Genomic DNA, 12,011 nt, shown 5'->3' on the forward strand with positions numbered 1-12,011 from the left:
TCAGCAAGGCTGACAACCTTGTTCCGTGGTCGCGTGTCTTGGCCAAGAATCCCATGCCCATCCATGCAATGCATTCTCACATCACCGCCGTCATCGACGACCACCCCATCTGACACCCTCTCTCTGCCTCCCAGTAACTCCTTCATATCCTTTCACCATTCCTCGAATATCTTCAATTCTGCACGGAAGGCATGTGGCCTTGATCAAAGGAGGTGCTCGTTGGATAATGGCTCGCAACACCAGATCCCCCAGTCGGAGCTTGGGGTTAGCTGCCCAGACTGGGTGGATTGGTGCTGTGGCTAGGTTTTGGGAGGTATGATTTCTGCTAATATCTCCGAATGCTACGGTACTGACTAATGAATGCAGAAAACATATGCGGCGGATTATCTGGGGTTTGCGTTACTTTTAACAGCGTATGTACTGGTAAGTTTACCTGAGTACGGTCTCTGGTCTGAGAGTAAATGCTAACCTGCCTTCCAGCTTGTGGCCTTCGTCGAACCTTTCCACCGCCTCTTTTTTATCAGTAATATCAATATTCAATATCCCCATGCTTTGAAAGAGAGGGTTCCTGTTACTTGGGGTATATTTTACGGTTCTGTAGTACCGTTAGTATGTCTCGTAATCTGGCTAGGGATATCAAGGGCAGGAGTACACAAATTCCATGTCACGATTTTGGGACTGCTTATAAGGTATATTTCTATTGAAATTCTTGGAGAATTCTTGCTAACCACCGTAGCGTGGTCCTCACCCTCTTCATAACAGACTGCATCAAGAATGCCGTCGGTCGTCCTCGACCAGACCTCATATCTCGATGCAAACCCGCACTCGGCACACCAGACAACGTCCTTGTCTCTTTCGATGTCTGTACCGAAACAGATCACCATACTTTACATGATGGGTGGAGGAGCTTTCCGTCTGGACATTCGTCCTTTGCGTTTAGTGGATTGGGATACCTAGCTCTGTTCTTTGCGGGACAGATGCACGTTTTTAGACCTAGAACTGATCTTGCGAGAGCATTGCTTGCGATTGCGCCGCTTCTGGGTGCTGCGATGATTGCTATTAGTCGATGTGAAGATTATCGGTACGTAAATGGATGCCAGGATGTTAGGACCCCTCCGCTGATCAGAATAGTCACGACGTTTACGACGTAACATGCGGGTCCATCCTCGGTATGGGTATTGCATATTTCTCCTACCGACGATACTATCCCTGCCTGCATTCAGCGAGATGTAATGAGCCATATCAATCACGAGCCTCGACGTTCAACGAAGGATTCGCAAAGATCAAGAATGACGAAGAGGTCGCTCGACCAGCGAGGGAGTTCGAATTGAGTGATCATGATGACGATGATGGGCATTAGATCAATTATGAGAAACGAATTTGGGCTGTTGACATTGCATTGGAATCGTGAAATGTTGAGTAAGTCGAATTTTGTTTCCTTTGTTCTCTATTTTCATCCCCAGTTCGGACGGATATTTGTGTCCCTTGTGTACAACTTCCACATTGCGTTCGTCTCATTGTTCTTTGTTTCGAAAGTCAAATTTATGTTTCTTTGTACTCATTGCCACACTCGAGTCTACTTTGTGGAGGGGTTTGATTCCACTCCGAGATCTGAGAAGGAGCATTGCCATTCTTCTGGATCGTTCGAGCTTCGACACATCCAAATTATCTTCGTTATCGGCTGGTGGTATTGTATAGCATCTTACCAGAGTGTCTCCAAGACAAAGTACCTATTCTGACAATCTTCCCACGTTCGGAAGATTGTACAGAAGCTCTCGAGAGTTTCGTCCCCTTCTTATCTCCCGCTTGAGCAACCTGGCGCACTTCTGTGCAGGCTCGCATTGGCGTGACATAGCACCATTTTAGAGAAGCAAACAGGGAAACAAGAGAAGAGTTAGGATCGACCGACGAAACAGACGCAGGAATAACTAGCCGATGAGCAAGCATCAAAACAGTGCAGGACAATGAGCGGTCCACGACTACAGAGAGGAGGATCAGCGACGCTTGAAAAGGGATTTGCAGATGAGCGCCGTAGAGCACAAGCAGAGTACCAGCTCAAATTACAGAGACAGGAGCATGCTCGCAGACAGGCTGAATACGACCGTGCTCAGCAATTACAAGCTCAAAAAGGTCTTGCTGTAGAGGGTTCATCAGCCGCAAAGCCCACGGCTTCCAGCTTTGAACGATGCCGGAAGGTAATTCGGGAGCCCTGGCGAAATGCATCACCGGGTATCCAGGTAGTGCTGACAGTTTCGGGGTCTTTCATGATCTGGATGTTCGTGTCCCATCTATACCGATTGACCTTTGGCATATATTTCTACTCTACCGCTTACCTGTGGGCATACAATGGCCTTGACTTTCCAATGTATGGTTGTTACAGATTCAGGGAAAGTAAGGAAGGCTTTTTAACTTGGGGTCAGAGCCATCAGAGTTATTTCCAGGGAATGCGCTGTTGGGGATATTTCAATGCGCTGGACTTAGATGGAGACTTATCACCTCCAGGCCGACTTTTGGCTACTTTGGTCCTTGATCCTTTGGCATCATCTCCTACTTTAGTTAGTGTGGATTCACAACTCACCGCTATCGGGCTAACGAGAACAGTATCTATTATGTATAGCTTTGTTCGTCTGGAAAGTACTGCCACGCATTACAAAAAGAGTAAGTCTCACACTTCCAGCTCGTGGTCGTCACTGACAAGATAGCTACGAGCTTTGACAGGATACGTATGGCATGCAGATCGACCGTTCTGGGCTAAAGTGATTTACATCTGGCTCCTCGTCACCCTCTTGTACTTACAGGCGAACAATCTTGGTACGTTGGCAGTCCTCGGTGGGCTGTGTTTTGTCAGTGCCATCGTGATCTATGTCATCATTGACGCATTTTTCAACCACCGGCTCAAAACAGCATGGGAAGCTGCCAGCGACAACATGTTGGTTGGTCCCGTCCTAGAAATCATTTCCTGGATCTGGAATACAGCATCGTCCTTCTGGACAGCATGGAAAATTCCGCCACGGGCTGTTGAAACCCCTAAGAAACGCTACCATATCGATGTCTGTGACTGTTACAACGAGAAGAATCGCCAAATCGACGACTTGAATAACACCAATACCGCACTTCAGAGTGCAGCTCAGGTTCTCCAGGCCAACCTCGACGCTAAAGAGCGACTCCTGGAAAATGCCAAGACCAATCTCGATCTCGTGTCGGGTGAACGAGATAAAGTTGAAGCTCGACTGTCAGGACCTCTGCCTTCTCCCGGTCATTGGCATGCTCCTCGGCACGATGATGCTCGGAGTACCTATTGGGAACGGATGTACAATGAACGTGACTCGGAATATCTCCAGCTTGTCAATCAGAAATGGGAGCAAGAAAATGCATACAAGACGGAGCTGGAAAAGCTGCAGAAGTCTATCAATCACAGCCAGGGAGCTGAGCTCGACAGGGAAGATGCCGTCAAGGCGTTGTACGAGGCTAAGGCAACGATCAGGAATTTAGAGAGGGAACATGATGCTCTATCTGTCATAGGCATGAATTTGAGACAAAAGCTCGCTGAGGAGAAGGAAACGCACTCGGAAAAATGCAAGAATGAAGCAGGGTGCCAGAGACGTATTCGAGAGCTAGAAGAGAATTATGATAGAGCCATGGCTCATATCAGAGAAGACCAAACTTTGGTCACTGAGGCTTGTGTCGCGCTTGGAATGCACCGTAAGGAAGCCGAGCATGTACAGTTGAGAGCATACCTTGCAGATGTCACTATTCAGGTGGCTAAGTTGTATGCTATGGGCGTTCGTGGTGCCGATACGACAGATCTCCAAGTCGAAATCATGCGGAAAGAAGTTGCCAGGGAAGCCACCTACAAGAACAGGCTTGAAAGGGAGGTGGAACGTCTTGGTGGCAACATCCTGGATATCAGGATAGGTCTGGACACGACACGGCCTCAGGACTGGAAAGTTGACTTCATCACCTACGAGCAGAATCTTCTTCGCATCTTCCCCATCTACCAGAGGCTATGGAATGCGATCAACGATATGTATGGAGTCTTCACCCGTGAACAGCTACTCCCTCCAGGCTGGACTAGTCAACCGTCCCGGAACAATATGAGCTCAAACATACTTTCATTGCCACCTCCAGAAGCTGCACTACACCTTGTCAAGACAAACGAAGTCACCAATCCGCATCTGGAAAGCTTCGAGGTATTGGTCGAGAAACTGGTTTGGAAGGAGTGTATGCGCCTCTACAACCATGGCCTTGAAATGCTCATGTTACTTGACAGTAACATGACTTCGCACGCCACAATCGAAGGAATTGATGGCGTAAACAAGATACTCAATGAAGTCCTTCACGAAGTTCTGGATCATATTCCGGCACTGCTTGCCAACCACCCAACAGAGCGTGCTCTTAGCCCACGCAAGCAGAAGAAATATGAGATCTACTCCGCAATGCAGACCGCCATCGCTGGCCTCCTAATTCAAGTCATCGCCAACAAACGCATGCCCCCAGACTGGCTGTCCACACAAGCATATGATGACCGCTTCAATAAGCAATATGACAGCCCCGAAAACCTCATTGCCAACCTCTGTAACCTCGAAATGACCATCCTCGCCAAACGTATCCATCAACTCGTCGCCTTCACAGAAGAATACCACTTCCCAGGCACGCGAGCTGGTCCTCCTCGCGCTGAAGTCCAACACGACCCAACCTACATCAAACGCTGGGACCATCTCGTCATCGCCCGCACCTTTGCCGAACTCACCATCTCGCACTGGAACTTGCATAAATCTCAAAAAGAGATTCTCCACACCGACGAAGCCGGTCGCAGACTCATCCGCTTCGAGCCAAACCCGCAACTCCTCCCCCTCAACGTCGACAAATTTCGCGTCGCAGTCGGCCTCCTCCCTCTCCAGAAAGAAGAGAAAAGTTGGCCTGAAGAATGGAGAGCTAGGATGGTCAACGACCCCTCCTCCGGACCCTGCATCATCTTCGAGCCTCCCTCATCAGCTGATCAACAGCCCAAAATAACCGAACACGCCGCCACCAATATCAAGAACAACAACACCAACACCTCCATCTGCACCAACGACAACACACAACTTGCAGTCGTCGGCACATCCAAAGAAATCGAGCGCAAAAGGCTCCAAAACGAATGGAATGAGCGACGGGAGCGCTGCATACAGCTGTACAACCACGTCGTAGCGTATGGCATCAAGAACCATATCCCGCGACTGATGGATGCGAATTTGAGGATCAACGCCGACCCGAAGAGTATGAAGCGCGATATTGAGAATTTCAAGGAGGCGGAGAATCAGTATGTGCATGCGCTCACTGGCGGCCCGAAAAAGTATCCTGTGCCGCCGATGAGGAAGAAGGGTGGGAAGATGGATCCTTTTCAGTAGGAGGTAGATTGTCGGGTTGGTGCTTTGAGATTGTGTGAGCAGGGTATGGTTAGGTTAGGATGTCCTTTTTGATCTTGTTTTGCTTATCTCGCTTATGCTAAACTTGGCGTTTCACCCAGAGAACATATCTCACAATCTTGCTAGGCATTCAGAATTGCTATTGCTATGTTACGATTATCATCTCTTCTCCCAAACTCCTCGCGTACTGGTTGTGTCACAGGAGTTATCCAATGCCGATCTCTTCATATTCTCGTGTCTTCCGTTTTCGGCTGAACTGCAACTTGCTTTGTCTTTCTGAGCCACACTTGCTTGCACTTGATACCTCGAACGATATCACGTCCTTTGTTCGGCGATACAGATTATCGTATCTTTTCTTTGTCTCCATGGCAGCTTCGAAACCCCAATTTCCTCATGCTCGAACCTTCTCAGTATTCAACCCTTTAGCTCTTTCAGACCGCTAGTCGTTCCCTCACGCAGAAACTCCATAACCTCTGGAAGCTAGGGTCCGGGGCTCTAGAGACCATCACCAATCCCCCGAGCACACGCTCACCATCTTATCAAATCATGGAAGCCATCCACAAGATCCGCTCCCTCCCCACCCGCCTCCAAAACACATACCCAACCACCATCAATCTCCTCACTCTTCTCGTAATCACACTCCTCCCCATCTTCACCCTCACTGCTCTCACGCTTGTCACTTTCCACGTCTACTTCACGGGTAACTGGTACTATTACAATGAACGGATCTTCGTCGCACGAGGGTTTGGCGAAGATGATGCTGCGAATTGTAGGGATGTGTTGAATGATACGGGTCTGTATACGACTATGGAGGCTGTGGAGTGGTATTGGAGGAGGCAGTGTGAGGGAAATAGGGATGCTTGGAAGGGTGACGGTGGGGTTTTAGGTGTGTTGGTAAGCCACTCCTAATGCACCTGTTGATCTGAAGTAAGATCATGCTAACACCATCTCTAGAACCAGTCCTGGATCTGGATGATCTTCGATGTATTCTGGACTCTATTCCTTGGACCGTGTATTTACGCGATAACTTTCTTCACCACAACCGCATCCCAAATTTACAACTCCGAGGGCATCACATTAATCACCGCAATACTCAATGCCTGCTTACATGCCGCTAGAGATGCAGCTAACACCGTAATGGTTTGGGCTTCTTGGCTCATCTCTTCCTGGGCAGGCTTTTATGACTTCGTGCCACTCATCAAACAAGCCTTTGCCACCATCGGAGACTGGCTAAAGAACTCGACTAGCTCGTTGGCGAACAACAAATTATGGTCTGAACAAGTTTCTAAACTTGGTAGTCGGTTCGGTGAAGACTGTCTAAGTCTCCGAGGCCATCCAGCTGCATTATGCACGGCTGTGGTAGGTGGTATTGGAGATCTGCTGAATCGATGCACCAGCTATCTCGTTAGAGTTACATCCAATGATGCTCTCTTCCATGGACTTTCTGCCATCCGATATTATGTCTCATTGGTTCTGGTACCTAGAACAGGCATGCCGTGGAGATTCCTCGCACTCATATTCACAGTCTGGATCAACGTTTACATGCACCGCACTTTTATCGACACCGCGAGTCCCAGAGGCTCTCGGCGAGAATACTGGCAAAAGTGCTTTCCACACATACCATTTGCACTTCTCAATATTCTGTGCTTTGGCTCTGAACCAGCGCCTGGATTGGATCAAAGATACAGGCAGCCGATAAGCGATGGCAACCCGACACCAGCATTCATGGAATGGTACTGGGATGAAGTCCCTGAACTTGTAATGCAGAGAGTCATCCTACCGATTGCTTACCGTGGTGTCTGGGATGGATTCCGCTATTGGGCGTACCACTTTGTCATTGCTTGGGTAGCTGTCGCTCGTGGACTGAAAAAGCTCTCGACTACAGTAGCGGGGAGTGCTATATTGATGGTTGGTTTCGCTTCGTGCGTTCACCTGCACGATCAAGTTCCTCAGTTTAGATACGTTATTGTTGGAGTTTTGGATGCAATTTCAGAATTTCTTTTTTTCATGGCGGTAAGTGATTTCTTGTTCCAGGCGATGCTTAATCTAACGTCATCAGGTTGTTACCATACTCTCTTTCGTCTTTCTGGAGATCTACAGCATTCTCAAAAGAGCACTTACGACAATCTTCAACCGAGAACCCTTCTCACAGCTTAATCCAATGAATCCTGGATTCTGGCCACGCATGAAACCCATACTCCTCTCACAGCTAACAATCGTAGCTATCTTAGCCATATTCAATACCATCACGTCCATCATGCGCATCCCGTTGACACTCACCTACACCGAATTCCTCATCTACGCCATGGTTTTCAACGTCCTCGAAATCAGGGATGCTCATCGTGAGGTTCGCGACTTGGACGTCGCAGCTAGAATCATCGCAGTGGTACTTTTTCACATGTTAGATTGGGTGCCGATAACGTGGTTCTGGAGGCCGATCTACTTTCTTGGGGGTATGCCAGTCCCACTTTTTGCGTGGTATACGGGATATGTGACCACGACTATTTATCATTGCTTCTATGCTGTGTCTTGGACAGGTTTGTTTGAGGATCTGAAAGCTGGGTTGGCTCTGGTGATGAAATATTTGAGGATTTCGGGACGTGAATATATCGCAAGCTACGGGTCTCTTCAAATCATACCAGATCTACAGGGAGCGACAATCACGAAGGTTCAATCTTTCATTTCTGCTCTTGCGTTGGTAATCACTGGCTACCTTGTATCTGTCAACCTTCAAGCAGGATTCTACTTCGTCCTACTCTGCGCTGGATATCTGCTCAAGGATCAAAACCACAATCTGAACAAATCGCCTCACGCCCGTCCAGAGCTCCTACCACTTCGAGCTACGCTGAAGAAAGTACTTGGAGTACCTATCAGATATCTCATAGTACTTCCAATTCTAGTCCAGCTTTCAGGCGACCCCTACATGGAGCTAGAAGCCACTTTTCCTGCGGTAGCAGGGGCGTTCGCCTTGTATGGTATCTACCGCCTCTTCATACACCTCCGAAATTCTGGCTCCACTCAGCAAGCAGTCATCGAATTCATCAAATTGAATGGGATAACATTCATCGCCTTCACCGTTCTGGCAATCGCCTCGCCTTACATCCGCCTCCTCGAGTTCCATCTCCGCCAACTCGCGTCAGACGCCACCCCATACCTATTCCAACCATTGACATTCATGCTCGGAGCTTTAGCCTCGTACTTCATATACATCACATCTGAAGACGATCCTGCAGTTGCTCCTTCAGAATTCCGAACACTTCTAGAATGTAACCTGCAGATCTGTGCCGCACTTTTCACGCTCGGCAGTCTCGCCTATTTACCATTCACCCTGGCTTTCTACGCAGTCTTCGTTCCTATCTTCCTACTCTTCCTGTACCGCGCATCTCCCACGACAGCAACCACCACTCCAGTTTCTCAACCCCATGGCTTGCAGGCTATATTCTGGAACGAGCCCGTTCCGAAATGGGTGAAGCATCTCTGGTGGATCGTGCCGATATGCGCTGTTTGGGAGAGCGTCTATATAGTGCGGTATTCTGAGGCGATGATTCGGCACTTTGATGGGTATGATTTCGAGTTCTTTTCCGAGGCTTGGGGCGCTTCGTCTCTACTGGCAATGGTATTCGTTGCCGTTACCATGGTGTTGAATTTACTGGTGCATGTTATGAAGGAGCCACACCCTCGAATATCTCTGGATTGCCGGCAATGCTGTGACAGGATATCTACCGTTTGATACTCGTCCATTACGAGATACAATTTTCTTCGGAACCGGTCCAGCTACTACCTACCAAGGGAGACAGCCGATCCGTGCTATCCAGGCGTGGATTGTGATGGTACTTCAAGCATGTCGTCCAGGGGCTTGGTCACTTGTTATCTCAATGATGTTTTGGGACATTGTTAAAGCTGACAAGCAACCGAATGGAAAATCAGCGGCTGAGAAACTGGTGCAGGGTGAGGATGGAGTGGACGAGAATGCTGAAGCTGCAGCTGCTGCTGCTGAGATAATCATTCTGAGTGCTCGAACGGCGGCAGCGGAGCAGAAGCTATCTGAAGCTGCGTCTCATAAGATACCCGCAGAGGGCTCTAGATGCGAGAGATCTGACAACCGAGAGGAAGATAGACCAGCCCGGGAAAGTGTACCACGAGAGAGAAAAAAAAGAGAAGAGGGACCTCATCGTACAATCGTGCACGAGCAAGGAACAAGACAGCAGAGCGAGGAGGACGTGGCCGACGAGGTTAACTCAAGCAATCGGGATGATATGCCCCAAGGTAATCTGGAAGGACGTAGCACCCAAAGTCCACGGCAATTCCAAAGTACTACGAAATTTGTGCCCGAACCAAAACAAACACAACCAGCAGCTCCGACAGGATCTGGGCCTTCAATGTAGAACTTCCTTCGAGCCCACCCCCTTTGCTGCAAAGCGGTATTGCAGTGGTGGAAAGTCTGGATTGAGCATTAATCCAAACGTTTGGAGAATCTGGAAAGCACGAGTATTACGAAAGATGGCAACTGTAATCGTCAGACTCCTTTTTGATGCATGGACCGTCCTATCGTGGGCTGCGTCGGCTATTTTTGATTCCATCGCCTGGTCGCTCGCATGGTTGCCCTACGTGTTGATGTTTGGAAGTTTGCCAGCTTTCGTCTTCTGGAGGCTCAAAATTGACGCGGTCAAAGCTTTCTATTCAAATATGTGCACGCTTCTCTGGACGCATATTGGCGCTATGTTCATCCGGGTTGTCGATGCATTCGCCTCATATATCGTCAGCACATTCCGATGGCGCTGCTTTCACTTCAGCAGCTGCACTTGCTTCGATGGACAAATAACGACTAAAGAGCATGGGGAAGCTCTGGCGGAATTGAGAGCATCATTACAGAAAGCACTGAAAGATTTGACTATTCAAAAATCAAAATTACGGCTATCGAATTTCACATCCCGGCTCTGGCGTCGACGAACCAGAGAAGCAGATGAGATAGTTGCCACATGTCAGAGAGACCACATCGATTTCGTAGGCATCAAAAAAGCTAACAAACGCTTCCAGACTCTTGTTAGTGATCTGGAGAGGGAGAATGCGGATCTAAGACTCAATTATAATCTTGAAAGGAAGAATATAAAGGTCCACGTCCGCTATTCGACAACCTTCCCAGCAATCTAGAAGAGAGGAACAGAGATCTACGACAGGAAAACGACATCCTGCAGGCAGATATCAAGACCGCTAACGAACAACTCGCGAAGATTTCGCCAATGTCGAGAGGTGAGAAGGAGAAGGGCGAGGCGGAGACCAGGAGTCTTAATTCCACTGTTGCAAGTCAGCAAGAGGAGATCGACGGACTGAGAGCCGAGAAAGAAGAGCTTGAAAGACTCAGTAGGATGACTGACGATGACCTTAAGAGATCTTTGAGAGAAAAGGTCCTTGACTTACAGAACAAGCTACAAAGAGCAAGTTTGGGCCTCGAAGGCAGAGGCGAGAGAGCAACTGGATCTGGCCCAACTTCAGGGATATTCACAGACCAGATAAATAGAACTTGGAACGCCCGCAGAGGCGGGAAGGGTGTCCATGGCCCTGATACTCCAAGATTCCAAAGCCGGTTTGCAGGAATGGATGGTCCTCGCGACCAATTTTCCCGACTTGAAAGCTCTTGGGTCACAGGTGGCCCAAGCCAGACATCAAGGCCACATATACAGAGCTTTGTGGACGGAAAAGACATAACTTACACTACCAATTCAACACATCGCCCTCCTGTCCCGGCGGCTCCGCCATTCATAGGCGAAAACCGTTCATTACCGCCACTTAGGCAGCAAAGTGTCGAGATGGGTGGAGGTGATTTCATCAACAACATATCCAAATCTGGAAGTGAAGGGATTACAAGGAAGACACGACCACCGTCTGCTGTCTTCTCCCCAACGCATGGGAGCTGCCCTGTCTCAAGCTATTCCGTACCCTCGGCAACAGATGCAGATGCTGGCCCAGTCCTCGACGAGAATTCAGAGTACTGGAGATCGGGACACAAAGAATGTGAGTTGGTATGGGCCGAGATCCAGGGTCTCCAAGAAGGACTTCGTGCCCACGGCGTTGATGTGACGAAGAACAAATGGCTAGGCGAGACCATAGAGTACATGGATGCTGCGAGAGTGGATGGTCTGACACGAAGCAAGGGCTCGAGTTCGTCGCTTGTTGAGACATAGGGCAATGCATTGCAACGGCAGAGAAATGCCCTTGAGTTTGAAGTATGGGAGAAACACAGGAATGAACTAGGCAGTTGGGAGGATTCCCCTCATAATCCAGAAAATTTGCCACCTGCACGACTAGCTGAGAGTATCTACATGGGCCAGCCCACCGGGTGGGAGCGGACGAATGTACAAACAGACTGGTTGGAGATAGTGGCATTGAGGACAGAATTGCAAAGCAAAAACATAGATTGTGGAGATATTGCCTTCCTCGTTGTAGCAGATATCAGCAACCTTTTGGGAGCCTTCGTAGGTCGAAAGATGACAACGTCGGATGTTCTGAGCAAGCAGTTGGACTTTGTGAGTACTCAACTAGTCGACTTGCAGGAAAATCTGGCAACAGAATATATCTATACTAGGACCACGGAGTGCCTTACCA

The 12,011-nt window shown here is 48.8% G+C and overlaps 6 protein-coding genes across 6 annotated transcripts; all 6 read left to right on the forward strand.

Moving 5' to 3' along the window:
• Positions 1-226: 226 nt before the first annotated feature.
• ONS95_011725 (uncharacterized protein) lies at positions 227-1,360 on the forward strand (the record flags this gene model as incomplete). Its single annotated transcript, XM_058505352.1, has 5 exons — positions 227-313; positions 367-423; positions 481-689; positions 737-1,081; positions 1,132-1,360. 5 exons carry the CDS (start codon positions 227-229, stop codon positions 1,358-1,360), a joined length of 927 nt encoding a protein of 308 aa, XP_058359909.1.
• Positions 1,361-1,964: 604 nt separating this feature from the next.
• Positions 1,965-5,390, forward strand: ONS95_011726 (uncharacterized protein; the record flags this gene model as incomplete). Its single annotated transcript, XM_058505353.1, has 3 exons — positions 1,965-2,555; positions 2,602-2,658; positions 2,703-5,390. 3 exons carry the CDS (start codon positions 1,965-1,967, stop codon positions 5,388-5,390), a joined length of 3,336 nt encoding a protein of 1,111 aa, XP_058359910.1.
• Positions 5,391-5,954: 564 nt separating this feature from the next.
• ONS95_011727 (uncharacterized protein) lies at positions 5,955-9,138 on the forward strand (the record flags this gene model as incomplete). Its single annotated transcript, XM_058505354.1, has 3 exons — positions 5,955-6,302; positions 6,363-7,421; positions 7,468-9,138. The coding sequence occupies 3 exons, from the start codon at positions 5,955-5,957 to the stop codon at positions 9,136-9,138; spliced, it is 3,078 nt and encodes a 1,025-aa protein (XP_058359911.1).
• Positions 9,139-9,283: 145 nt separating this feature from the next.
• Positions 9,284-9,793, forward strand: ONS95_011728 (uncharacterized protein; the record flags this gene model as incomplete). Its single annotated transcript, XM_058505355.1, has 1 exon — positions 9,284-9,793. The coding sequence occupies one exon, from the start codon at positions 9,284-9,286 to the stop codon at positions 9,791-9,793; it is 510 nt and encodes a 169-aa protein (XP_058359912.1).
• Positions 9,794-9,908: 115 nt separating this feature from the next.
• Positions 9,909-10,559, forward strand: ONS95_011729 (uncharacterized protein; the record flags this gene model as incomplete). Its single annotated transcript, XM_058505356.1, has 1 exon — positions 9,909-10,559. The coding sequence occupies one exon, from the start codon at positions 9,909-9,911 to the stop codon at positions 10,557-10,559; it is 651 nt and encodes a 216-aa protein (XP_058359913.1).
• Positions 10,560-10,648: 89 nt separating this feature from the next.
• Positions 10,649-11,590, forward strand: ONS95_011730 (uncharacterized protein; the record flags this gene model as incomplete). The annotated part of the gene is made up of 1 exon (XM_058505357.1): positions 10,649-11,590. One exon carries the CDS (start codon positions 10,649-10,651, stop codon positions 11,588-11,590), a length of 942 nt encoding a protein of 313 aa, XP_058359914.1.
• Positions 11,591-12,011: the final 421 nt, after the last annotated feature.

This window comes from Cadophora gregata (genome assembly GCF_030347475.1).
Source record: "Cadophora gregata isolate MNR1 chromosome Unknown scaffold_5, whole genome shotgun sequence".
NCBI classification, from domain to species: domain Eukaryota; kingdom Fungi; phylum Ascomycota; class Leotiomycetes; order Helotiales; family Ploettnerulaceae; genus Cadophora; species Cadophora gregata.